Below are 23,075 nucleotides of genomic sequence, written 5' to 3' on the forward strand. Positions count from 1 at the left end.
ACTCAGGAGCATGTAAACGTGTTGATCGGATTACTGACAAAATTTGATTTTCTGCAGTTATTGGATTATTGCGTGCACGTAAACACACTCAATGTTGGTTTTCCTTTACTATAAAATATTTTATCCGAGCTCTCGTTTATCAAAGCATGCATGAAAACATATTCTATACCTGTGCAAAAGAACCAGCAGTACACACAAAAAACTGGCATTTATCAAATGTCCTTTCTATACACCCCAAATAGCTATATGTGGTAAATGAATTCCCTTTGAACATCCACAGTAGCGTATGATGCAGATGACAAGTTGAATATCTTTTTTGCAGTTGCTACCTGCAAAATATGAGGTTACTTGGATGTAAAAGTACAACTTTCCATTCTAACAACTGTCTCTTCCATTTAGATGATTTCAAGATGTAAGTATAAGAAACAGAAAGTGAGTAAAACTCACAGAAGTCACATTGTCCGGTGCTGTTGTGGAGGAGGGCCATGGGGATGTTCCAGCCTGCGGTGCGGCCCAGGCTGTTGTGGCAGGACTTTTTGCCTTTGAGATTGTTCCAGGTCACTCCAGAGCCTTTACGCACTACAGCCACTGCGTAGTAGGAGGAGGCATCTGAGGAGAGCATGAGTCACAGTACTAGAGCTGCATGATATAGACAAAATATCAGTGTTGTGATTATATTGCTGTACTGCAGTTGTAAGCTGTGGTGATTCTGATTATTTATTTATTGATTGATTGATTGATTAATTGATGGGGCCACAGTTCCTTTTCAGGGCCAGATAAATGCCTTCAAATTTACCCTAATTACCTCATCATACCTCTAAAAACAACTGTTTAAAGAGAACACTTTAATAAGCATCAACCTTTCTGCAAATGTTAATGCACGATTACTTTATAAGCTTGATTAAAAAGGATGTATATTTAACTTTTCGTAGCCAGCTAGAAGTCATTAATGGTGGATTTTGAGGTATGTTTTAGATCATTATTCTGTTGTAGAATCCAGCCCCTTTTCAGCTTCAGTTTCCTGACTGACTGTGTCATATTTGCTTCCAGAATGTGCTGATATGTTGTGGAATCCATTCCTACATCTACTCGTGCAATATTTCCTGTGCCACTGGCCATCACACAACTCAAAGCATAATAGATCTACCCCCCTGCTTAACAATTGGCACGGCGTTCCTTTCATCAAATGTTTCTTCTTTTTTCTCCAAACATACTTTGGCTGATTGTGGCCAAAGATGATTTTTTTACCTTCATCCGTCCACAGCACTTGTTTAAGAATACCTCTGGATTATTTAGATGTTTTGGATACTTTAGATTGAGATGTTTGTGATGAGGCCACAGGTACTGACTCTTCCAAGCAGATGCTGTTTTTGCTGCACAGTAGAATGATGTATCACCACTCCTCAGCTCTTCCTGCAGGTCCTTTGCTGTCATATGGGGGTTTTGCTTTGCCTTTCTGGCCAGCATATGAGCTCCAGATCTTGCCTTAACAGCCATTTCTTAATGTTATTTCACATGGTGGAAAATGAGAGCTGAAAGTGCAGAACTACTGTTCTATTTTTTTTAATTAATCAAGTATAAATTGTGCATTAACATTTGCAGAAATTATATTTCAATAGTCTGCTGCAGAGGCTGTTTCCTTTTTTTCACTTTTAAAAGCAACAGGGGTGTCCATACTTCAGAATGTTTTACATTCAGTAGAAGGCATGATAAAATATCAGTCGCAAATCTAACCAGTACCAGGTGATTTTATTGTTAAATACCTATTGCTTACCATGCAAAGGTCAATGTGAGTGGCATATTAATCATTCCAAACGGCAAATTTTGCTAAAACATGGCAGGTTTGTGTATCTGTCAGTAGTGTGGGTGGTAAATGATAGGACAGGGCCACTTGAGGGGCAAATCTGGCCAGTGCTGGGGCCATTGCCTGTAACTTTCAGGTGTGATTGTTGTGGAATCCATGAAAAAACAAGTCATAGAAAACAAACGAACAAATACAACCCCATTTCCAAAAAAGTTGGGACGCTGTGCAGAATGTAAATAAAAATAGAATGCAATGATATGAAAATTATGTAAACCATATTTTTATAGGAAAATACTACAAAGACAATATATTAAATGTTGAAACTGAAGAATTTTATTGTTTTTGGAAATTTTTAACCTTTTTTGAATTTAATGCCAACAGTACGTTCCAAAAAAGTTGTGACGGGGCATGTTTACCACTGTGTCTCATCACCTCTCCTTTTAACAACACTCTGTAGGCGTTTGGGAACTGAGGAGACACTGCTGGAGTTTAAAAACTCATACCACACACACTAACACACCACCACCACGTCAGTGTTACTGCAGTGCTGAGAATGATCCACCACCCAAATTGTACCTGCTCTGTGAGGGTCCATGGGGGTCCTGACCACTGAAGAACAGGGTAAAAGGGGGCTAACAAAGTATGCAGAGAAACAGATGGACTACAGTCTGTAACTGTAGAACTACAAAGTGCACCTATATAGTAAGTGGAGCTGATAAAATGGACAATGAGCATAGAAACAAGGAGGTGGTCATAATGTTATGCCTGATCAGTGTATTTATGTGCTTGATAAAAATCTTGCAAAATTTGGTTTGCGTTGGTTTCTGGGGAGGTATTACAATGCTAATGCACAGAAATCTGAACAGTTTTTCCCTTGGAGCTGCTTTTTTAACTATACAGACATTAAGCGTTTTTGATTTATGGCTATTTTCAGTGCTTGGACCCATGCATTGCTACTTATGGCTATATTTATACTATATTTACAATTAAGTCTTGTGAAATATCCCTAAATGTGAAGAAAATGCGATGTAAACAAAACTTGTGTTAGCTACATTAGCCTCATAGCTCCAGTGCCACAACTAAAGAGTCAAACTTCAGACAGCAAATGGCTTGACTACATATGGGGTAAGGCCAGATTGTGAACACTTGAGTTTTGGCAAACCGTATCTTTACATGTGTAACAGAAAAATAAATAACACTTTATTTTAAGTAAACTTACTTTAGTAGAATTCGCCAAAATTAGTTCTAAAAGAGAATACAATTGAACGTATATTTTGATGGGCGCACAGCGACACCCGCTGGTCAGAGGGAGTATTGCGTATTTTATAAAGCAGCTTCCTACTATATCCGGTTCAGTCCGGTTTTCCCACTGAAGAGATATGGTAGGCTCAGACGTCTTCTCCTCTCTATTTAAGTATTTATGAGTTTTGTTGGTTTACTTTCAGGCAATAATCAGTACGTTGAAGTTTTTATTGGTATTGCTTCGTTTGTGTTATTGAAAAGGTTGCTAAGTACGAGCTGTATGAATGCTACATTGAACTGATGTGATTTCTTTGGTGCCTTATAGCTGTTAGAGTCGAGAAGCACAATACTGACTAGCTGCTCTATTTCCTCTGATTATACTCTAACAGGCTCCAGCAGACGTGACTCCAGTAAAAGCTCAGAACCAACTTCTTGTTACACTAATACAGCTCAACACTAAAGTGGTCTCCTTCTACCATTTCTATCTTTAATTCATTCTTCAAGATGTTAGAGTGAAGGTGGGGAACATGATGAGGATTTACTTACCACTTCCCAAAGTGCACTTTGCTGTTGAGAGCGAAAAACAAAAGCGAACAGTTAGCTGCCATGTTTAGAGACAAACAGGGGAAACAAGTATTAAGACACTTTTGTGATTTAATGTACTTCCAGTGCATACATCTACTTCACATTTACAACCCTATTTCCAAAAAAGTTGGGACGCTGTGAAAAATGTAAATAAAAACAAAATACAATGATGTGCAAATCATTTAAACTCTATATTTCATTACAAAATGCTTCAAAGACAACATATCAAATGTTGAAACTGAGAAATTTTATGACACAATAAGGAGATATTACCAAAGCAGTTCTGCGGCTCTAAAAATCTCAGATCCTGAAGACGTTTTCCACTCTTCCCTCTTATTACCTGCATGTGTCGTTGGTGAATATTTGTCTAATAAAGCACTGCAGCGATTGGGCTGGATAATGAGGTTAGTGCAGCTCACACTCTGGCTAAAGCTTTGGGAAATACAAACTGAAACTGGGGAGTGACGACACCCTGTTAAACAGCACAGGGCCAAATTCGGTCAGATTTGGTCTAACTGGCTAGTATATATAAGACCACGGCAACCAGAACTTATGTAGGTTTTTTTATGATCTAACTTTTTAATTCCTCACCTCTTAATTAAAAAATACGCTTCCCCTTTTATAACGTAAATAGTTTTTTAAGGAGCTAATCTGAAGGGAAAATGTTCAAGTTTTTATTTGGTAAAACCACCCTCCCCCTTTTTCTTTTTTTATTTGTATTTTTTAGTCATTTATTTACTTTTTCCCTTCTTTCTTTTCCTCTTCCTTTATAACGATCATTGATATAGACGGTATTATCAAAATGTGTTTATCATAAGAAAAGCAAACATCAGGAAAAGAGGATTGTGTGTATGTATGTATTTATGTATTTGTGTATATAGGTATATAAAAGCATACAAGCATTGAAAGTAAAGCAGCTAAATAGGCCCATAATGGAACTGTCCTTAGATAGTCATAATTGTGCTAATTGAAGTACTGTTACAATTGTTTGATATAATGTGAATTTTGTACTTTCTTCTACGTTCTTTTCAAAAGATTTTCCCCAATAAAAAGAAGAAAAAAAAAAGCACAGGGCGCATTCATAATAATAACTTCTAACTTTGAATCATTTTTTACAATCAGGTATTCACACTTTAGTTTTGTTTTGACTTTTACATCGATAGTTGTTTAGCTAACTTTGATTTTTATTATTTTGATTATGTGTTTACATTTCAGCTGTGCGTGTCACCAGTTGCTTGGTAACAGCCAAAAATTTGACCTCGATTATGTAGTTTAGGATTTCCTATCTTGAGAAGATAAGATTCTGTAAGATAAGTTCCCGAAATTAAGATTTGCTTCTGTAATACGAATTTGTGAAAAACCTAATCTTGACATTGTCAGATCTTAACTCAGGACAAAAGATAGGAAGTTTCTGTAATACAATTTATCTGAAGGCTTGTACTTATGTATTTATTTTCCATTTCCAGAAAAGTTGGGACATTTCAGAAAATGCAATAAAAAATTATTTTTTTCAAAGCTTTATTAAACTGACAAAATTACACAGAAAAATGTTCCAATGTTTTCACTGATCAACTTAATTGTATTTTGAAAATATAAACAAATTCAGAATTTGATGGCTGCAACACACTCAGGCATGTTTACCACTGTTACATTACCGTTCCTTGCATTCACACTTTTTAATCATTTGGGAACTGAGGATACTAATTTTTGCAGTTTTGCAAGTGGAATTTTTGCCCATTCTTGCTTGATATAAGATGTCAGCTGCTCAACAGTCTGTGGTCACCATTGTCTGATTCTTCTCCTTATGATATGCCATACATATTCAAAAGGAGGCAGATCTGGACTGCACACAGGCCAGTCAAGCACACACACTCTGTGTCTAGTAAGCCACACTGTTGTAGTGAGTGCAGGATGAGGCCTGGCATTGTCTTACTACAATAACCATGGACTTCCCAGGAAAAGATGTCGTATGTCCCTTTCGTCTTTGGCAAGGAGGATTCCTTCCTAACCCTACAATTCGACATCCATTTTCCCAAAAACAAGCTAAAACACGGATTAATCCGACCAGAGCACACATTTCCACTCTCTTAGCTTGGGCCCAGAGAACTCAGCGGCGTTTCTGCATAGAATTGATGTACGTCTTTCTCTTTACATAACAGAGCTTCAAGTTGCATTTCTTGGTGCAGCCACGGACTGTGTTCAGTGACAGCAGTTTCCCAAAATACTCCTAAGTCCATGTGGCTCTATTTAACACAGTAGAATGACTGTTTTTCATGGTATGCCATCTGTGGGCTCAAAGGTCATGCATATTCAACAGTGGTTTCCAGCCTTGCCCTACACTGAGTGAGATTTCTCCGCATTACTAATCAGAATCAGATTCACTTCATTTCACCAGGTGTGTTACACATACAACGAATTTGTCTTGGTGAGTAAACACATGTATGACGTAACATACTGAACAGACAACAGAACACAGACTAGTAACAAGTATTTCTGTGAGGGACAAATAAAAATACAATAAATAAGCTAAAGAGGTGTGAGGTCTAAAGAGGTCTGAATGTCTGTACATATGCAGATATGAGTATCTATACATTTGAATGTGTATACCAGAGGTCACTAATAGGCGGATCACGGTCAGAGTCTGGATCCAGACGCTATCGTATGCGGACCTGCACCTATAACCGATAAATTATGGAGAATTCTTTAATTTAATTTCCTATTTTAATCTGCGTAATATTTCTAGTCATTGCGGTAGGTTTAGTGGCCCGGGAGACTGACAGACCAATCGCATACGCTGTAAATATCACACGTGACGCTACTCAGCTAATCAGATCTGTGCATTACGATGAGCACTGAGACTCAAGTGAGTGATGCGCACACAGGGGAGGGACGAGGAGAGAAACAGCAGTCGGAGAAGAAAGTCAGAGGGAAGTTATTTTACATGTCGTTCTCTAAAAAGAAAACTGACAAATGTTGTTGAAATATGACTGAACTGTACTTTATTTCATTTGACATTCAGTTGTTGACTGTATAAGATGTTGATATACCTACTCGGCTTCAGGAAACAGTATATGGCACTGAATCATGCAAGTTAGACGTTATGATGTTCTGGACCTTTGCTTGAGGAAATTTTCTCTAACTGGACCTTATTGAATTTTAATTAAATACCCCTGGTCTATACATATGGGGGTTTGAGTAAACATATAATACTATTCTAAACAGAACATTACAGGATGATATGAGTATTTGTAAATACTAAAAAATAAATTGTTTAGTTGTGCAAATTGCATTAAGTTGTAGATGAGTTATGCTGTAAATCAGTAAGGGAAGTTCGTTAGGTTCCATTTAGTTTAAAGTGCAAGGTCTCCACTGTGACCGATGAGTGCTACAGCTCTGGTTAAAACGCTGTTAGCCTGTCTGATTGTGCTGGCTTTGATAGCCCTGAAACTTCTACCAGATGGAAGTAGCTGGAAGAGGTGATGTCCAGGCTGAGAGGGGTCAGTGGTTGCCAGCACGCTTCTTCACCCTGCTGTTCCAGATGTCCTGAAGGTGAAAGGACCAAACCACATTGTTATGGATGATTTGAGGATGTACTTGATGACCGCTGTGTAGAACAGGATCATCAGACTCTGGGGCAGGTTGAATTTCCTTTAGCTGTCTCAGGAAGAACATTCTCTGCTGCGTTTTCTTGGTGATGGTGATGGAGACCGTGTTATTCTCCTACTTCAGGTCCCTGGATAGAGTGGTGCAGCAGGTGGTTGGCTATAAGGCCCACCATGGTGGTGTCATTCAAGATTTTCGCAGCTGGTTCCTTGGTGACAGGCATTGGTGAAGAGACTGAAGAGAAGGGGTGAAAGCACACAGTCTTGTGGAACACTAGTACTGAGGATCCAGAGTATAATCCATGATCCACCAGCAGATGGGATCGGACGTCGACAGGTGACATCACGGTGTCTGTGTATCCAAAATGTTCCCTGCTCTTGTGGCATGAGCAACACGTTGTCTGTATTTGGGCATTTCCTTCGTTAGACTGGCACTGTTAAAGTCTCCCATAAGGATGAGCAGTGAGTCTGGATTCTGCCTTTCTACTTACATTATCTGTCAGCCAGCAGTTCCTGCGCAATGCTCGTGTGCCCATCTGGCAGAATGTAAACAGCAACCAAAATGAAAACAGAAAACTATGTGGGAGCATAGAATGGTGGCATGTGACTGTAGATGAGGAGAGCATGATTTTAACAGACGTCTTTACACCTGAATCATTTCACAGCATTATGTGTGGTAGATGGTGAAAGACCTAAATTCTTTGCCATTGTAATGTGCCAACCAGAATCAGATGCTCGCGGATGGAAAACACAAATTATGCTTTACTGTGAGATTCAGAATCCAGAGTCGTGGCCACAAAACAGACAGGGGTCAAATCCAACAGGCATAGCAAGTACAAACAGATGAACACCCACAAGGCACTGTCCAAAAGGGAGAGGCAAAAAGGCAAAAGGTCAAAAACAGGAATCAGTCGATAAGTGCAAACAATCCAAGGGCCAAAGCAAAAGGCAGAGTCAAGAGAACAAAAGGCAAGGGTCAAAAACAGGATGCAAACAATACACAGACCACTCAGTAGGTCACAAACAGATACAATACCTCACAACTATCTAAGTCTAAAGCCCGGGCTTATAAACTAAATTAAATAGGTCATATGACCAACAACACATGTGACAAACATTAGTCCTCTGGAGATCTAGAGTGCTGACTGGAGCACATGGTCATATCAGTAGTCAGGTGATCTCCCGGGGCATTCTGGGAGATGGAGTCCATGTGAGTGATTGTGAAGGAAAGTCGAAAGTCATGTGATCTCCCAGAGGAGTCTGGGAGATTGAGTCCGAATCCAACTTGGGACTCGGTGGATGTGTGACAGCAATGTTGTGTAGAGACATGTTCTTTTCAAACTGTTTGACAGGCCTCGTACAAAGTTTGGCACAAAGTGGTGAGTCACGACCCATATTTGCCTTTGGTGGACGCTCCTTTTATACCCAACAATGATACGATCGCTATTACCAATTCACCTGCCTACTGTGGAATTTTACGAAATGGGGTAACTTGAATATTCTATCAAATCTAGGATATTTTATAGAATTTTCAAGTTACACCATTTTGTTTTTTGAGTATGTTGTTTATATTTACAATATACATTCAAGTTGATCAGTAAAAACATTGTCATCTCTTTGTTATTTTTTAAGTTAGAACGTTTTTTGAATACGCTGATTGAGTGTAAGATGAAAAAAATATGAAAACAAATAAAAGTTGATGTTCCTCACATTCATCATACTGCTCCACCATGGCTGGGACAAGGCCACACTTCCCCGCAGTATACACCTGTCCTCCATCGATGGCCATGGCATCAGCCTCTTTACGCTGCACAAAGGAGTGAAAGAGGGAATGACAGATTACCGTGCTTGGTTCGGTGAAAGGAACCAATTTTCTGAGACCATTATGGATATTGTCAGTTCTTAAAGAATGCTAACAAAGTACATGTTTCAATACAAAGAGAGTATAATTAATGCTGTTTAATTGGATTGCACTAAACAAAGCTATTCACAGATGCTAAATGTGGCACTATTGGTTCTTTCTTTCTGTTCCAACATATCAGAAAAATTAAATATTGTGATGTACACCGACAGGCATAACATTATGACCACCTCCTTGTTTCTATTCTCATTGTCCATTTTATCAGCTCCACTTACTATATAGCTGCACTTTGTAGTTCTACAGTTACAGACTGTAGTCCATCTGTTTCTCTGCATACTTTGTTAGCCCACTTTTACCCTGTTCTTCAGTAGTCAGGACCCCCATGGACCCTCACAGAGCAGGTACTATTTGGGCGGTGGATCATTCTCAGCACTGCAGTAACACTGATGTGGTGGTGGTGTGTTAGTATGTGTTGTGCTGGTCTGAGTGGATCAGACGCAGCAGTGCTGCTGGAGTTTTAAAACACCTCAGTGTCGCTGCTGGACTGAGAATAGTCCACCAACCAAAAATATCCAGCCAACAGCGTCCTGTGGGCAGCGTCCTATGGCCACTGATGAAGGACTAGAGGATGACCAACACAAACTGTGCAGCAGCAGATGAGCTACAGTCTCTGACTTTACATCTACAAGATGGACTAACAAGGTAGGAGTGTCTAATAGAGTGGACAGTGAGTGGACACAGTGTTTAAAAACTCCTGCAGCACTGCTGTGACTGATCTACTCTTACCAGCACAACACACACACTAACACACCACCACCACGTCAGTGTTACTGCAGTGCTGACAATGATCCACCACCCAAATAGTACCTGCTCTGTGAGGGTCCATGGGGGTCCTGACCACTGAAGAACCTATATAGTAAGTAGAGCTGATAAAATTGACAATGAGCGTAGAAACAAGGTCATAATGTTATGCCTGATTGGTGTATATTGTGTATCAAGAAAATGTCGAAGTATCGTGGTCATGTTTCTAAAATATTTCATATCATCATATAATTAGTAGAAATACTAATTTTGACTTATTTTCCTGAAAGAACAGACTCCCAAACTACTGGAAACAAATGTATGACAAAACGTAATGCACAGTGTTTGTAGCATAGCCAGTAACAAAAATTAAATAAAGAAAATTAAGTTGATAGAAATGCTTGTGAATTAAACTTTTAATTGAAATTCTGAGTGATACAGTTATTTGATTTGATCTAAGTGTGCATATAATCTGGTATTTGATTGCACAAGGTAAACAAATCCTCCAAAAACACAAAGAATCTTTGGGGTCCCCTGGTGGAAGGCCTGACTACAAGGTGACCCATATATATGTGGACAAAAGTATTGGGACACAACTCCTAATTATTGAGTTCAGGTGTTTCAGCTACACCCATTACTAACAGGTGGATCAAATTAAGCTCGTAGTCTTGCAGTCTCCATAGACAAACACTGGCAGTAGAGGGTCGTACTGAAGAGCTCAGTGACTTTCAACATGGCTTTGTCATAGGACGCCACCTCTGCCACAAGTCAGTTTGTAAAATTTCTGTCCTGCTAGATCTGCCCCAGACAACTGTAAGTGCTATTTTATGACATGGAAGCACCTTGGAGCAACAACAGCTCAGCCATGAAGCGGTAAGTCACACAAACTCACACAGCAGAGCCGCGGAGTACTGAAGCACATAGTCAGTGTGTCCCATTTCAGGGGCTGCGTCCTTCAGAGGCTGCATTTGAAGGCCGATTGCGACTAGGCTGTCCCATTTCAAAGGCTCCTTCATATGCGACCGACAAATGTGTTCTTCTTTTCTATGGCAACGAAGGATCCAATGGGTGGATCCTTCGCCAGCCAACATACCCCGAGGTTCATTGCATGCTGGCAAGGATTTGAGAACATGGTGGCATCAACAGAGAAGCAAATAGTGGCCGAATATTAGTTTCGGGTTTAAACTGAGGCGAATGGCTAACGTTTTTTTACAAATATAAAAACAATAACAACAAAAAAAAAGCTCTCTCATCAGTAGCCGGTGGGGAAGCCTCTCTAGCTCTAATGAATGAAGAAATAAACAACAAAAATCTAAGTTTTTGGCTTCATCTTTAAAGAACTTTAAAATAACTTGACAAGCGGTGTTTCGTGGAACAAAGGTAAGGATGGGAACAGTGGTGCTGTGATGCAAACAGAAAACCTGCCGTAGGGCAGACCACCTCATTTCAGTTCAGCCTTTGCGGGTCTAAGCAGCCTTTGAAGGACACGTCTTTGTAGACTGCGTCCTTCGAAGGATCCAGCCCCTGAATTGGAACACACTGACTGTCTATCCTCTGTTGAATCTCACACTAAAGACTTCCAAATGGCCTCTGGAAGCAACTTCAGCAAAAGAACTGCACTTTAGGAGCTTCACAAAATGGATCTCCATGGCTGAGCAACTGCACACACGCCTAAGACCAAAATGCACAATGCCAAGCACCAGATGGAGTAGTGTAAAGCGCTACCACTGGACTCTGGAGCAGTGGAAACGTTTTCTGTGGAGTGATGAATCACACTTCTCTATCTGTCAGTCTGATGGACGAGTCTGGGTTTTGGCGAATGCCAGGAGAACGTTACCTGCCTGACTGCACTGTGCCAGCTGTAAAGTTTGGTGGAGGAGGGATGATGCTATGGGGTTGTTTTTCAGGGGTTGGTCTAGAACCCTTAGTTCCAGTGAAGGGAAATCTTAATGCTTCAGCACCAAGACATTTTGGACAATTCTGTGCTTCCAACTTTGTGGGAACAGTTTGGGGAAGAACCTTTTCTGTTCCAGCATGACTGAGTCCCAGTGAACAAAGCAGCTCCATAAAGGCCTGACTGGGTGAGTTTGGTTTGGAAGAACTTGACTGGCCCTCACAGAGCCCTGACCTCAACCCCATCAAACACCTTTGGGATGAACTAGAATGGAGATTGTAAGCCAGACCCTCTCGTCCTACATCGGTGTCTGACCTCTCAAATGCTCTTCTGGATGAATGGGCAAAAATTCCCACAGACACTCTCCAACATCTTGTAGAAAGCTTCCCAGAAGAGTGGAAGCTGTTAGAGCTGCAAAGGGGACCAACTCTATTTCAAAGCCTATGGATTTAGAATGGGATTCGTAAAAGCTCCTGTAGGTGTGATGTGTTGGTGTCCCAATACCTTTGTGTATATACTGTTAGGATACAGGTTAACAGGCTGACCTGCTTAGCAGTAGTGCTAACCTATTCAGCTTGGCACTGGACTTGCCTCAAATGGAATCCAGCCTGCATCATTAAACACGCATACGTACCTGTAAAAAGCAATTAAGGTGTTAGACAATATGATAAACGACTACATGATAAACGACTACACGATAAACGACTGATTCTCGACAGAATCTTACCAATGAACAGCGTACATCATATACTGTGTAATGTGGCACTGCAGAAAGGAGATGTTCATGCAAGAAAAATAATCTCACAACAAACAATGTTTACTATGGCAAAGATGTTAACTTATACACTGATCAGCCATAACATTATACATCTCTGCATACTTTGTTAGCCTCCTTTTGCCCTTTTCTTCAGTGGTCAGGACCCCCATGGACCCTCACAGAGCAGGTACCATTTGGGTGGAGGGTCATTCTCAGCACTGCAGTAACACTGAGGTGGTGGTGGTGTGTTAGTGTGTTGTGCTGGTCTGAGTGGATCAGACACAGCAGTGCTGCTGGAGTTTTTAAACACCTCAGTGTCACTGCTGGACTGAGAATAGTCCACCAACCAAAAATATCCAGCCAACAGCGTCCTGTGGGCAGCGTCCTGTGACCACTGATGAAGGACTAGAGGATGACCAAACACAAACTGTGCAGCAGCAGATGAGCTACAGTCTCTGACTTTACATCTACAAGGTGGACTGACAAGGTAGGAGTGTCTAATAGAGTGGACAGTGAATGGACACAGTGTTTAAAAACTCCAGCAGCACTGCTGTGTCTGATCCACTCGGACCAGCGCGACACACACTAACACACCACCACCACATCAGTGTCACTGCAGCGCTGAGAATGATCCACCACCCAAATAGTACCTGCTCTGTGAGGGTCCATGGGGGTCCTGACCACTGAAGAACAGGGTGAAAGGGGGCTAACAAAGTATGCAGAGAAACAGATGGACTACAGTCTGTAACTGTAGAACTACAAAGTGCACCTATATAGTAAGTGGAGCTGATAAAATGGACAATGAGCGTAGAAACAAGGAGGTGGTCATGATGTTATGCTTGATCGGTGTATGCTAATTGGCTAGCATTAACGCTTCCTAGCTAGCTAACATTACATGGGAGAACAGGTTTTCAATGTGGTAATTTTAAAATCAGCTACTGACACATCAACATAGTATTTCACTTTACATTGTGGTGCACTTATTGGTGCTAGTGCTTGGTGACCGTATCCTCGCCTAAACAGTAAAAATTAACATAATAAAGCTGCTTATACAGTAAGATGAAGGGAAAATTATAACTGAAGTCATACAGTTTGATCTCACTGCTGTGTTATTAGGTTTTCATAAGACTTCTGATGTGTTTTAGTGAATAATCTTCCATTATCTGTTAGCCTTTTATAGGATGAGGCGACATTTAATATTGTATAGCACCACCTGCTGCTCGTCTTGGGCGATTCTTATATATGCACATTTCAACAGTGGACATCAGTCAGTCAATCAGTCAGTCAGTGACTCAGCAAGAGACATCGACTCCTGTATGCTGGCCAAAAAATCTAGTTAGTTATCTAACCTTTTCTAAATTTTTTTCCATCTTTTAACACTTTAAGGAATAGCTTTATAAAATGAAGGTCAATGCAACATGACACTGTATTGATCCAATACACTTTTGGACTGGGCATATTTACAGTTTATCAAAAGGTGAGAAATCTAATGTGGAACACTATTAAAATTAAGAAAATGACTCACGACTCAAAACAGTTCTGAAGGCCTCCCTACCGGAGAACTTGTAGAGAGGAGAATTAGTGCTCTGCAATGTCTGGTTTCTCAAACACTAGAGGGCGCTCCTCAAAATGAATGGGTTGATATGGAGCCTTTGATCAAAATCACAGTTTATAAATGCTTAAAAAAAAAATGTATGTAAAAGTATACATTCATTTCCTGAACACAGAACAGCATAAAACATTTTAACACTGCTGTTATATTTTTAAGAGCAGTGCTGCTAATGTGGATGCAGTGCATTAAAAGGTATGGAATTTAGTCTTTGTTGTTGTTTGTTTTTCAGGAAATTCTTTTTACATGGTGTCGTTTTCTCAGAAAGCTGCCTGGAAAACTAGCAGCTTCTAAAGCAGCGTTTTCTTTGACTGCTTGCTTATTAGCTAGCGAAGTAATGTAAGTAGACTAATAAGAATGCTGGCTATTAAACAACATCATTTGCAACAAACTAGTAATAAACATAATGGTAACAATATGCTTTCAGTGTGACATGAATTATGAACACATCAAAGTACACATGGGCCTACATATTAGACAAATCTTATAGTACAACCCCATTTCCACAAAGTTTGGAAGCTGTGAAAAATGTAAATAAAAACAAAATGCAATGATGTGCAAATCATTTAAACCCTACATTCCATTGAAAATACTTCAAAAATAACATATCAAGTGTTGAAACTGATATTTTATTGTTTTTGGTATGGGTGACGTGCACATCTGTGAAGGCGCCATTAATGCTGAATGATATATATATGTTTTGACAACATATGCTGCCATCCAGATGACGTCTTTTTCAGGGAAGGCCTTGATTATTTCAACAAGACAATGTCAAACCACATTCTGCATGTATTACAACAGCATTGCTCTGTATTAAAAGAGTCCAGGTGATAAACTGACCTGCCGCAAGTCCAGACCTGTTACCACTAAAAACATTTGGCACATTATAAAATGAAAAATGTGATAAATGAGACCCTGAGCTGCTGAGCAGCTGAAATCCTGTATCAAACAAGAACAGAAAAACATTTCACTTTCTAAACTATAGCAGTGTCTCCTCAATTCCCAAACGCTTACAGAGTGTTGTTAAAAGAAGAGGTGATGAAACACAGAGGTAAACAGGCCCCCGTCCCAACTTTTTTGGAACGTGTTGTTGGCATCAAATTCAAAATGGGCAAATAATTTTCTAAAATCAAATTTCTCAGTTTCAACATTAGATTTTTTGTCTTTGTATAATTTTCAATTAAATATAGCGTTTAAATTATTTGCACATCATTGCGTTTTGTTTTCATTTACATTTTGCACAGGATCCCAAATTTTTTGGAAATGGGGTTGTATTTCTCTTATTACAACTTGCTCTGCTTAATCAATCACATTCATCCCCGCCTGTTGGCTGGTAACCCATTATGTTTGTTCTACCTCGAAGGCAGCGCTGCCTTCAGAACTGTTTGGAGTAGCAATTTCGCACAAGAGCTCTGGGACCCCACAACTCCCCCTCAATTTGGGGATTATTTTACCCTGCACAGACAAGTACTGTAAGATGGTTGACATACATGCATTCAAATTTAAAGCACAGATAGCTTGACCGAGGTTGTGTTGCCCCCTTGTACAACATATCTATACCACAAAACTAACTGATTAAAGTTTCCTGAGACTTCCTGCTGATGGTGCACAGTTAAATACTGAACTTCCAGCACACAGACAGCAGCAGTGGAGCATTATGTGACTCGCTGAAAGAAGACGGGCAGAACTTTCTGACTGACATGTAACTAACGGAAGTAATACTAAACAATGAATGAGCCAAATAGCAAAAATTTAAATTATAAATCATAAAAGCTGCAAGACAACAAAACATACTCAATAGATAAATGATTTGCATTCAATCATTTCATGAAATGCCACTTTGGTTTTCAGCACCTTTCCTTTAATCAGGGAAGATTTGTTTCTTTCATCATTGATAAATGATAAAATGTCACTCATACTTTATCAAATCAACTGTTTTGATCAAATAACACTTGATTTTATTGAATCAAATAACTATTTAAATTTGTATGCATTTTTATTGACTCTAGTTTTACTTCACCTGCATTTTTATCAAACCCCACCCCCCACCAATTTTTTAAAATTCCACCCCTTGTAACACTGCACTACATTATAAATGGATTTTCAAACCCATTGATTATCCGTTCTATTCTAAATAAAGGTAATTGAAAGGTAATTATGGGTTAATTGTGCTTAAGCTACAGATACACAGATAGAGATTAGGCTGGAAAACTCTGGAGTGTTCGATTAAACTTCACATAAAGTAAAATCAGTTATCATAGGTCTGCAGCTACTTTGTGGTCTTACCATGATTTTACTGATGCACTCGTCCACGCTCTGTCCATTCTGGCACTCAACCCTGACGTTGCCGCTGTCATCCATGCTGTTGACTGACCACAAGTCGCACTTTGCCGTCTCAGCATGGCCCACAGCGCACCACTTTATGTACCGAGAAGTGCTGTCGGTGCTCAGCCCTGAGAACAAGAGCACATCTGTAACAATGCTGATCATTCACTGTACAGAATCACTTACACTGTCCAAAACCTGAGAAAACGGTATTTAAAGCTTTTAATCTGGGCTGCTTGTGTTTATTTACTTAGAAAACAACAATTAAGAGAAATGAGTGACTCCTGACTGTACATACAGAGTAAACAATCCATTCTTCTGTGTGTGAAACCTTTTTTAAACATTTCTGAATAATTCAGTGGTTGAGATGTAAACAGAGTGAAGGTTTAATCAAGCTTCATTAAGTGAAATCAGATTAATCAATCCTTCAGTGTAAATCAGTGTAACTGATCTTTCATTAGAAAAAAATCTGTTTGGTCAATCCTTCACAAAGGATTGTGAAAATCAGTTTAATTAATTCTTCATTATATTAAATCAGTTTAATTAATCATTCTACAAGTTAGATCAGTTAAATCAATCTTAATGAAGTTAAATCAGTTTAATCAATCCTTTAGCAAGTTACATCAGTTTAATTAACTCTCTATCGAGTTAAACCAGTTTAATCAATATTTCATTAAAATAAATAAGTTTGATCGAACTTTAAGTTAAATTAGTTTCATCAAATCCTTCATTATATTAAATCAATTTAATCACTGTGCCATTAATTTCAATGAGTTCAAGCAACCCTTCATCAAGTTAGTTCAACTAAATTCATCCTACTTTTTTAGTCAGTCTTTCCTATGCGCTTATATTTTGAATGTAAAGCTCCATATACACTGTTAGAAATAAAGGTTCTGTTCAGGTACATGTGCCGTTCATCAATGTACAAACAGTGTAAATATTCCCTCAAAGGTACAACAGTGGTTTTAAGGTCTGATTGTGAACCTTAAATAAGTTTTTCCAGGTGAAAAGTTCGTATTTGTACCTTTTCATAACCGAATGTTTTAAACAGAACAGTAAAATAAAAGCCTGGAGACGAGACGGGGTGAGTGGAGTCAGTACAGCTTAGAACATATCATTTCAGTGGATTATGGTACAGTTATGTTCCCTGACTGAAGGTACTGAGATGTACCCTTAAGGGTTCCACCCCAGTGACAAGAGGGGAACTGCTCCAGTGACAGTTTAGTACTGTTTTTTTTCTCAGAGTGTATTGTCAGATGTGCCTTAGGGACAGCTGATAGCCTGACTCACTGGATACTGTTTTCTACCCATTTCAAAAGCTAAAAACAACACCAGGTTTGAATTTGTCTGTGTACTGAACCTCCCTATCAGATAAACACAGACGGCAGAATAAACAAAACGTGTTTATTTAAAGGTGAGTCATTTCATTTTCTGTTAGTTGGTAATTTTTTGACTGAATAGTAAGCTGCGAAGTGAGAGTGAACTCTCGTGACAAAAGACTTGTGTGGCTACATTTTTTAACAATATTGTCACAGTGAGAAACATTTCATTAAGAAAAGTTCCAATGTGTGTCTCTTACTCTTGACAGCCTTGTTCAAAAACGTAATACTTACCATTTACACAACAGGTACAGGAAGGTATTTGGAATGCCATTGTCATATGTAATAAACACACAACAATGTTAGTTACGAAGAAAAAAAAATGGTGTTTTTAACTTTTGAAATGGGTAGAAAACACCCTCCCATCCCCACATTCTTCACCACCAACCTTTTCCCATCCCTGCATTCCTCGACAACTTCCTTTTCCATCCCCACATTCTTCAACACCATCCGCATGTTTTTCAAGACATGGTCCCGTCCCCATCCTCCTGTTCTTCAACATCATTCCCTCCCTATTCTCCCATTCTGTGACATTATCTCCATGTTCAAACTCCATCCCCTCCCCATCTCCACATTCTTCAACATCGTCCCCTACTGGCATTGTGCAAATACCAGTAGCCGACCTATTTCTCTTAGCAGTCTTCGTTAGGTGAGCGTGGGGCTTGTCAGCGCTCGTCTAAGTGAGCAGGAGTGAGGAAGAACGTGTGGATGGGAAAGAGATGGTGCTGAATACGGGGATGGGAAAAAGGTGGTGTTGAAGAATGCAGGGATGGGAAATGAATGATGTTGAGGAACACAAGGATGGGAAATGAATGATGTTGAGGAACACAAGGATGGGAAAAGGATGGTGTTGAAGAATGTGTAGATGGGAAAAGGAAGGTGTTGCATGTGGGGATGGGAAAAAGAAAGTGTTGAGGAACGCAGGGATGGGAAAGAGATGGTGTTGAAGAATGTGTGGATGGGAAAGAGATGGTGTTGAAGAATGTGTGGATGGGAAAAGGAAGGTGTTGAAGAATGTGCGGATGGGAAAAGGCTGGTGTTGAAGAATGTGTGTATGGGAAAGGGATGGTGTTGAAGAATGTGGGGATGGGAAAGAGATGGTGTTGAAGAATGTGTGGATGGGACAGAGATGGTATTGAAGAATGTGTGGATGGGAAAGAGATGGTGTTGAAGAATGTGTGGATGAGAAAGGGATGGTGTTGAAGAATGTGTGGATGGGAAAAGGAAGGTGTTGAAGAATGTGTGGATGGGAAAGGGATGGTGTTGAGGAATGTGAGGATGGGAAAGAGATGGTGTTGAAGAATGTGTGGATGGGAAAGGGATGGTGTTGAAGAATGTGTGGATGGGAAAAGGAAGGTGTTGAAGAATGTGTGGATGGGAAAAGGATGGTGTTGAAGAATGTGTGGATGGGAAAGGGATGGTGTTGAAGAATGTGTGGATGGGAAAGGGATGGTGTTGAAGAATGTGTGGATGGGAAAGAAATGGTGCTGAGGAATGTGTGGATGGGAAAAGGAAGGTGTTGAAAAATGTGTGGATGGGACAGGGATGGTGTTGAAGAATGTAAGGATGGGACAGGGATGGTGTTGAAAAATGTGTGGATGGGAAAGAGATGGTGTTGAAGAATGTGTGGATGGGAAAAGGCTGGTGTTGAAGAATGTGAGGATGGGACAGGGATGGTGTTGAAGAATGTAAGGATGGGACAGGGATGGTGTTGAAAAATGTGTGGATGGGAAAGAGATGGTGTTGAAGAATGTGTGGATGGGAAAAGGCTGGTGTTGAAGAATGTGTGGATGCGAAAGGGATGGTGTTGAAGAAGGTGTGGATGGGAAAGAGATGGTGTTGAGGAATGTGTGGATGGGAAAGGGATGGTGTTGAAGAATGTGTGGATGGGAAAGAGATGGTGTTGAAGAATGTGTGGATGGGAAAGGGATGGTGTTGAAGAATGTGTGGATGGGAAAGGGATGGTGCTGAGGAATGTGTGGATGGGACAGGGATGGTGTTGAAGAATGTAAGGATGGGACAGGGATGGTGTTGAAGAATGTGTGGATGGGAAAGAGACGGTGTTGAAGAATGTGTGGATGGGAAAGAGACGGTGTTGAAGAATGTGTGGATGGGAAAAGGATGGTGTTGAAGAATGTGGGGATGGGAAAGAGATGGTGTTGAAGAATGTGTGGATGGGACAGAGATGGTATTGAAGAATGTGTGGATGGGAAAGAGATGGTGTTGAAGAATGTGTGGATGAGAAAGGGATGGTGTTGAAGAATGTGTGGATGGGAAAAGGAAAGTGTTGAAGAATGTGTGGATGGGAAAGGGATGGTGTTGAGGAATGTGAGGATGGGAAAGAGATGGTGTTGAAGAATGTGTGGATGGGAAAGGGATGGTGTTGAAGAATGTGTGGATGGGAAAAGGAAGGTGTTGAAGAATGTGTGGATGGGAAAAGGATGGTGTTGAAGAATGTGTGGATGGGAAAGGGATGGTGTTGAAGAATGTGTGGATGGGAAAGAAATGGTGCTGAGGAATGTGTGGATGGGAAAAGGAAGGTGTTGAAAAATGTGTGGATGGGAAAAGGAAGGTGTTGAAAAATGTGTGGATGGGAAAGGGATGGTGTTGAAGAATGTGAGGATGGGACAGGGATGGTGTTGAAGAATGTAAGGATGGGACAGGGATGGTGTTGAAAAATGTGTGGATGGGAAAGAGATGGTGTTGAAGAATGTGTGGATGGGAAAAGGCTGGTGTTGAAGAATGTGTGGATGGGAAAGGGATGGTGTTGAAGAAGGTGTGGATGGGAAAGAGATGGTGTTGAGGAATGTGTGGATGGGAAAGGGATGGTGTTGAAGAATGTGTGGATGGGAAAGGGATGGTGTTGAAGAATGTGTGGATGGGAAAGAGATGGTGTTGAAGAATGTGTGGATGGGAAAGAGATGGTGTTGAAGAATGTGGGGATGGGACAGAGATGATGTTGAAGAATGTGGGGATGGGAAAGAGATGGTGTTGAAGAATGTGGGGATGGGAAAGAGATGGTGTTGAAGAATGTGGGGATGGGAAAGAGATGGTGTTGAGGAATGTGTGGATGGGAAAGAGATGGTTTTGAAGAATGTGTGGATGCGACAGAGATGGTGTTGAAGAATGTGTGGATGAGAAAGGGATGGTGTTGAAGAATGTGTGGATGGGAAAAGGAAGGTGTTGAAGAATGTGTGGATGGGAAAGGGATGGTGTTGAGGAATGTGTGGATGGGAAAGGGATGGTGTTGAGGAATGTGTGGATGGGAAAGAGATGGTGTTGAAGAATGTGTGGATGAGAAAGGGATGGTGTTGAAGAATGTGTGGATGGGAAAAGGAAGGTGTTGAAGAATGTGTGGATGGGAAAAGGAAGGTGTTGAAGAATGTGTGGATGGGAAAGGGATGGTGTTGAAGAATGTGTGGATGGGAAAGGGATGGTGTTGAAGAATGTGAGGATGGGAAAGAGATGGTGTTGAAGAATGTGAGGATGGGAAAGGGATGGTGTTGAAGAATGTGAGGATGGGAAAGAGATGGTGTTGAAGAATGTGTGGATGAGAAAGGGATGGTGTTGAAGAATGTGTGGATGGGAAAAGGAAGGTGTTGAAGAATGTGTGGATGGGAAAAGGAAGGTGTTGAAGAATGTGTGGATGGGAAAGGGATGGTGTTGAAGAATGTGTGGATGGGAAAGGGATGGTGTTGAAGAATGTGAGGATGGGAAAGAGATGGTGTTGAAGAATGAGGATGGGAAAGGGATGGTGTTGAAGAATGTGAGGATGGGAAAGAGATGGTGTTGAAGAATGTGTGGATGAGAAAGGGATGGTGTTGAAGAATGTGTGGATGGGAAAAGGAAGGTGTTGAAGAATGTGTGGATGAGAAAGGGATGGTGTTGAAGAATGTGTGGATGGGAAAGAGACGGTGTTGAAGAATGTGTGGATGGGAAAAGGATGGTGTTGAAGAATGTGTGGATGGGAAAAGGATGGTGTTGAAGAATGTGTGGATGGGAAAGGGATGGTGCTGAGGAATGTGTGGATGGGAAAAGGAAGGTGTTGAAAAATGTGTGGATGGGAAAGGGATGGTGTTGAAGAATGTGAGGATGGGACAGGGATGGTGTTGAAGAATGTAAGGATGGGACAGGGATGGTGTTGAAGAATGTGTGGATGGGAAAGAGACGGTGTTGAAGAATGTGGGGATGGGAAAGAGATGGTGTTGAAGAATGTGTGGATGGGAAAGAGATGGTCTTGAAGAATGTGGGAATGGAAAAGGGATGGTGTTTAGGAACGCAGGGATGGGAAAAAAGATGGTGTGAAAGAATGTGTGGATAGGTAAGGGATGGTGTTGAGGAATGTGTGGATGGGAAAGGGATGGTGTTGAGGAATGTGTGGATGGGAAAAGGAAGGTGTTGAAGAATGGGTGGATGGGAAAAGGATGGTGTTGAAGAATGTGTGGATGGGAAAGGGATGGTGTTGAAGAATGTGTGGATGGGAAAGAAATGGTGCTGACGAATGTGTGGATGGGAAAAGGAAGGTGTTGAAAAATGTGTGGATGGGAAAGGGATGGTGTTGAAGAATGTAAGGATGGGACAGGGATGGTGTTGAAAAATGTGTGGATGGGAAAGAGATGGTGTTGAAGAATGTGTGGATGGGACAGGGATGGTGTTGAAGAATGTGTGGATGGGAAAGAGACGGTGTTGAAGAATGTGTGGATGGGAAAGAGACGGTGTTGAAGAATGTGTGGATGGGAAAGAGATGGTGTTGAAGAATGTGTGGATGGGAAAGAGATGGTGTTGAAGAATGTGTGGATGGGAAAGGGATGGTGTTGAAGAATGTGTGAATGGGAAAGGGATGGTGTTGAGGAATGTGGGGATGGGAAAGAGATGGTGTTGAAGAATGTGGGGATGGGAAAGAGATGGTGTTGAAGAATGTGGGGATGGGAAGGAGATGGTGTTGAAGAATGTGGGGATGGGAAAGAGATGGTGTTGAAGAATGTGAGGATGGGAAAGAGATAGTGTTGAAGAATGTGTGGATGGGAAAGAGACGGTGTTGAAGAATGTGTGGATGGGAAAGAGACGGTGTTGAAGAATGTGGGGATGGGAAAAGGATGGTGTTGAAGAATGTGGGGATGGGAAAGGGACGGTGTTGAGGAATGTGTGGATGGGAAAGGGATGGTGTTGAAGAATGCAGGGATGGGAAAAGGCTGGTGTTGAAGAATGTGGGCATG

General features: G+C 40.7%; 1 protein-coding gene across 3 annotated transcripts in view; it reads right to left on the reverse strand.

Annotated features, from left to right (window-relative positions):
- Positions 1 to 23,075, reverse strand: part of LOC118796997 (serotransferrin-1-like) — a 57,465-nt gene that overhangs the window by 22,696 nt on the left and 11,694 nt on the right. For all 3 annotated transcript variants that reach the window (XR_005005922.1, XR_005005923.1, XM_036556194.1), the window contains exons 9-12: positions 16,442 to 16,608; positions 8,944 to 9,040; positions 3,593 to 3,613; positions 448 to 609 (exon numbers count right to left, since the gene is read on the reverse strand). Coding sequence is in view for 1 of the 3 variants with exons in the window: in XM_036556194.1 (XP_036412087.1) it covers positions 448 to 609; positions 3,593 to 3,613; positions 8,944 to 9,040; positions 16,442 to 16,608 (447 nt within the window). In the remaining 2 variants the exon portion in view is untranslated. The remainder of the gene's footprint in view (positions 1 to 447; positions 610 to 3,592; positions 3,614 to 8,943; positions 9,041 to 16,441; positions 16,609 to 23,075) is intronic.

The sequence above is a fragment of the Colossoma macropomum genome, unplaced genomic scaffold, assembly GCF_904425465.1.
Source record: "Colossoma macropomum unplaced genomic scaffold, Colossoma_macropomum, whole genome shotgun sequence".
In the NCBI taxonomy this organism is placed as follows: Eukaryota; Metazoa; Chordata; class Actinopteri; order Characiformes; family Serrasalmidae; genus Colossoma; species Colossoma macropomum.